The sequence below is a fragment of the Palaemon carinicauda genome, chromosome 35, assembly GCF_036898095.1.
Source record: "Palaemon carinicauda isolate YSFRI2023 chromosome 35, ASM3689809v2, whole genome shotgun sequence".
NCBI lineage: Eukaryota > Metazoa > Arthropoda > Malacostraca > Decapoda > Palaemonidae > Palaemon > Palaemon carinicauda.
Window position 1 is genome coordinate 75,851,289 of NC_090759.1, and position 5,507 is coordinate 75,856,795.

The window sequence follows — 5,507 nt, forward strand, 5'->3', positions numbered from 1 at the left end:
TATTTTTCGTTGTTTCCTTTCCTCGCTGGGCTATTTTCATTGTTGGAGCCGCTGGGCTTATAGCATCCTGTTTTTCCAACTAGGGTTGTACCTTAGCAAGTAATAATAATAATAATAATAATAATAATAATAATAATAATAATAATAATAATAATAATAATAATAATAATAATAATAATAATAATAATAACGAATATAAGGCTTTTGATTTTAATTTTAAAAAATGTCTTTAATATGGAATACTGTTAAAAATTTGCATTAAAAAAACGGTAAAAGTCCTGGAATAAATGTTGCCAGGTATTTACCGTTTTAAAAACGGATATATTAACGTTAAGGAGTGAAATTACGGTCACCAACCCGTGAAAGATCATAACAAATTAGGGTGAAAATTACGGTCTCCGGTACTTTACTGAAATACGGATGAGAACTATATTTTTCACGGAGAATTTCCGATTAAAATTACGGTCTTTTTGGCAGTGAATGAGATAACTAGACGAGAGGGTGTTACCCTTAATAATAATAATAATAATAATAATAATAATAATAATAATAATAATAATAATAATAATAATAATAATAATATATTAACGTTAAGGAGTGATATTACGGTCACCAACCCGTAAAAGATAATAACAAAGTAGGGTGAAAATATTACGGTCTCCTGTATTTTACTGAAATACGGAGAGAACTATATTTTTTACGGAGAATTTCCGAATAAAATTACGGTCTTTTTAGCAGAGAATGAGATAACTAGGCGAGAGGATGTTACCCTTAATAATAATAATAATAATAATAATAATAATAATAATAATAATAATAATAATAATAATAATTTCTTTAATGTGGGGTAAAAGCAATAATTTTATTATAGTAAATCAGTTATGGTAAAGGAATAAAAACATTTAATGATAAGATTAAAGAAAAAATAAGCGAAATTAATAAATAGTTAAATGTTCTGGTCTACGGTATAAACGCTTTAGTGTTTAGAATATGTAAATAAATAGAGTATGAATATACCGATATTCTCGATAAATAATTAAGACAAGGAGAATCTTAAGGAATAAATTACAGTGAATTAAAATTAAACAAATTCACTACCTAAAGAACTATAGTGATATGCCAAAGCGTTCAATATAAAAGCAAGTCTTCCTCACACGAGGAGATACTACCGCTAGAGAGTTATGGGGTCCTTTGACTGGCCAGACAGTACTACATTGGATCCTTCTCTCTGGTTGCGGTTTACTTTCCCTTTGCCTACACATACACCGAATAGTCTGGCATATTCTTTACAGGTTCTCCTCTGTCCTCCTACACCTGACAACACTGAGATTACCAAACAATTCTTCTTCACCCAAAGGGTTAACTACTGCACTGTAATTGTTCAGTGGCCACTTTCCTCTCGGTAAGTGTAGAAGAGACTCTTCAACTATGGTAAGCAGCTCTCCTAGGAGAAGGACACTCCAAAATCAAACAATTGTTCTCTAGTCGTGGGTAGTGTCATAGCCTCTGTACCATGGTCTCCAACTATCTTGGATTAGAGTTCTCTTGCTTGAGGGTACACTCGGGCACAATATTCTATCTAATTTCTCTTCCTCTTGTTTTGGTAAAGTTTTTATAGTTTATATAGGAGATATTTATTTTAATCTTATTCTTAAAACATTTATTTTTTCCTTGTTTCCTTTCCTCAATAGGCTATTTTCCCTGTTGGAGCCCCTGGGCTTATAGCATTCTGCTTTTCCAACTAGGGTTGTAGCTTAGCCATTAATAATAATAATAATAATAATAATAATAATAATAATAATAATAATAATAATAATAATAAAGGTGTAGTCTTTAACGTGAATGAAATAAAAAAGACCATTTTGGTGGGCAATCAATTACAACCTATATGCAGTCTATAAAGCGAAAAAATAATTGCAAATTGAAGGTATTTCAATTAAGTGGAGGAATAAATTACAGTGAATTAAAATTAGACAAATTCACTACCTAAAGAATTATTGTGATAGGCCAAAGCCTTTATTATAAAATTAAGTCTTCATCACATGAGGAAACAATCATGAAAAACCTGTTGTCTTTAACGTGGATGAATAAAAAAAAAGACTATTTCGGGTAGATAATCAATTACAATTAACCAATATGCAGTCTATAATGCAAAAGAAGGAATTGCAAAATAAAGGTGTTTCAATTAAGATGAAAAAAATTGAAGATAATTTTCTTAGTAAACAAACCGTTGTAATATTCTTCATTGGCGCAGTTCTTCAACGTGCAGGAATATGATTTTAGTTTTCCTTATAGTTGAAAAACTACTATAAAGGGTTTAAAGGTTACTCATGAATGGCAAAGGCAAGGGACAGTACACTGCACTAGAGTGTGACCATACATGATCAGCGCCCAAGTCTCCTCTCCACCAAGCTAGGACCAAGGAGGACCAGGCAATGACTGATGATGACTTAGCAAGATCTATACGCTACCCCTTAAACCCACATCCTTAGCTCACAAGATTGCTGAGGTTGCATACTCTACAAGAAACTATCTATCCTGAGCGGGTCTGGAACTCCCGTCCAACAGATTGCCACGCAGATATGATACCATTAAGCTACCTCAAGCCTATAGTTAAACCAAAGTTTCAACTGAAACCTTGAAATCCAAAATGGGAAATGAATGTAAGTAAATCTCCCTTCCTGGAAAGGACTAGAAGTGTTTAATAAATTTTCCATTTCGGATTCAGGGCTTCCAATATAGATCATATCTGAAATTGCAAAGAATATCAGAAAGTTATTAATACTGGAAATAAATGACTCTAACAGTTAATTCTAATAGCCAGGCCTTCTCCATTATGAGGCTCAATACTACACAGTAATTCTAGAAGTTTTATTCCAGCTGTGACCAAGTTGTGGAATGATCTTCCTAATAGGGTAGTTGATTCGGTAGAACTTCAAACGTTCAAACTTGAAGCAAATGTTTTTATGTTGAACAGGCTGACATAAGTCTCTTTTTATAGTGTATATATGAGAAACTTATTTTAATGTTGCACCTGTTATTAGTGTTTTATTTTAAGCCTTCATTACTTCACTTGTGGTATATTTATTTCATTATTTCTTTTCCTCATTGGATTATTTTTCCCTGTTGGACCCCAAAGGCTTATATAAAGCATCTTATTTTTCCAAATAGGGTTGTAGCTTAGCTAATAATAATAATAATAATAATAATAATAATAATAATAATAATAATAATAATGACCTACCTCTACAATCCTCAATTCTTTAAAGCGAAGGAAAGAAGTAATAATAATAATTAAAACAAAAACAACAACAACAACAATAATAATAATAATAATAATAATAATAATAATAACCTCCCAACTACAACACTAAATTCTTTAAAGCAAAGGAAAGAAATTATAATAAAAATAATAATAATAATAATAATAATAATAATAATAATAACCTCCCATCTACAATCTTAAATTTTTTAAAGCGAAGGAAAGAAATAATAATAATAATAATAATAATAATAATAATAATAATAATAATAATAATAATAATAATACCCACCTATCTACAACCCTAAATTTTTCAAAGTGAAGAAAAAAAATAATAATAATAACAATTACAATAATAATAATAATAATAATAATAATAATAATAATAATGACCTACCTCTACAATCCTAAATTCTTTAAAGCGAAGGAAAGAAATAATAATAATAATAATAACCATAATAATAACAATAATAACAATAATAATAACAATAATAACAATAATAATAACAACAACAACAACAACAATAATAATAATAATAATAATAATAATAATAACCTCCCATCTACAATCCTAAATTCTTTAAAGCGAAGGACATCTCCCCGAAGAGCACTTTCGAGTACAACTCATTTACTGATAAAACCCATCTTTGGTGCGACGCAGTCTAGAACCTGGGCCGTGTGACTCAAGCCCTTATCAAATACCAGACGGTCTGACTAAGGTATATCTTTATCGACTGTTTTTAAAATTTCGAGTATCTTTATCTGTAAGGGGCTTCTGTTTCCTTGACTATACTCAATTTTTTTTAATGAGGCGCATTTGCACAGACTCGCAGGGGTGCCGTTTTCGCTCGGAGAAGTTTCCTACTATACTCAATTTTTTTTAATGAGGCGCATTTGCATAGACTCGCAGGGGTGCCGTTTTCGCTCGGAAAAGTTTCCTGCTACCTGATTGGTTGAAGGATATAATTTTAACCAATCACCTAGTCAATTTTTTTTAGTGAGGCAGATTTGCACAGACTCACAGGGGTGACGTTTTAGCTCAGGAAAGTTTCCTGCTATCTGATTGGTTGAACGATATAATTTTAACCAATCACCAAAAGTCAATTTTTTTTTTAGTGAGGCAGATTTGCACCGACTCGCAGGGGTGCCGTTTTAGCTCGGAAAAGTTTCCTGCTACCTGATTGGTTGAACGATATAATTTTAACCAATCAACTATAGTTAATTTTTTTTAGTGAGGCAGATTTTGCACAGACTCGCAGGGGTGTCCTTTTCGCTCGGAAAAGTTTCCTGATCGATGATTGGTTGGACGATATAATTTTAACCAATCACCTAAAGTCAATTATTTTTAGTGAGGCAGATTTGCACCGACTCGCAGGGGTGCCGTTTTAGCTCGGGAAAGTTTCCTGCTACCTGATTGGTTGAACGAAATAATTCTAACCAATCAACTATAGTCAATTTTTTTTAGCGAGATAGATTTGGACCGACTCGCAAAGGTGCCCTTTTTGCTCGGAAAAGTTTTCTGATCGCTGATTGGTTGGACAAGATAATTCTAACCAATCACATAGTAGGAAACTTTTTCCAAGCTAAAAGGGCACCCCTGCGTGTCGGTGCAAATGCGCCTCATTAAAAAAAATTGAGTATAGTAGGAAACATTTCGTGCTAAACGGACACCCTTGCGAGTCGGTGCAATTGCTGCCGCTTGGGTTGGTCCTGTAGATCCTCTAGTATCCTTCGATAGGTAATGGCTTTTGGAAAACTTACTCGAAAGGTAATGGCCTTTGGAAAACTTCTTCGAAAGGTAATGGCCTTTGGAAAACTTCTTCGAAAGGTAATGGCCTTTGGAAAACTTCTTCGAAAGGTAATGGCAATGGTAATATTGCTTTGAAAGGTAATGACTTTGGACAACTGTTTTGGAAAACTTCTTCGAAAGGTAATGGCTTTTGAAAAATTGCTTTGAAAGATATTGGCCTTTGGAAAATTTGAAATATAATGGCCTTGAGAAAATTGCTTTGAAAAGTAATGGACTTTGGAAAAATTACTTTGAAAGGTAATGGTCCTAGGAAGATTGCTTTGAAATGTTCCGGTCGTTGGAAAACGGCTTCAAAAGATTACTTTGAAATATAATGGCCCTAGAAGAACTGCTTTGAAAGGTAATGGCTATTGAAAGATTACTTTGAAAGGCAATGGCTATTGAAAGATTGCTTTGAAAGGTAAGGCCTACTAGAAGATTACTTTGAAAGGTAAT

General features: G+C 32.5%; 1 protein-coding gene across 1 annotated transcript in view; it reads left to right on the forward strand.

Moving 5' to 3' along the window:
* The first annotated feature begins 2,650 nt into the window (after positions 1 to 2,650).
* The window catches only part of LOC137627367 (uncharacterized), a 23,143-nt gene continuing 20,286 nt past the window's right edge, over positions 2,651 to 5,507 (forward strand). Inside the window, exon 1 of the mRNA XM_068358454.1 lies at positions 2,651 to 2,663. Within this exon, the coding sequence (XP_068214555.1) occupies positions 2,651 to 2,663 (13 nt within the window). The remainder of the gene's footprint in view (positions 2,664 to 5,507) is intronic.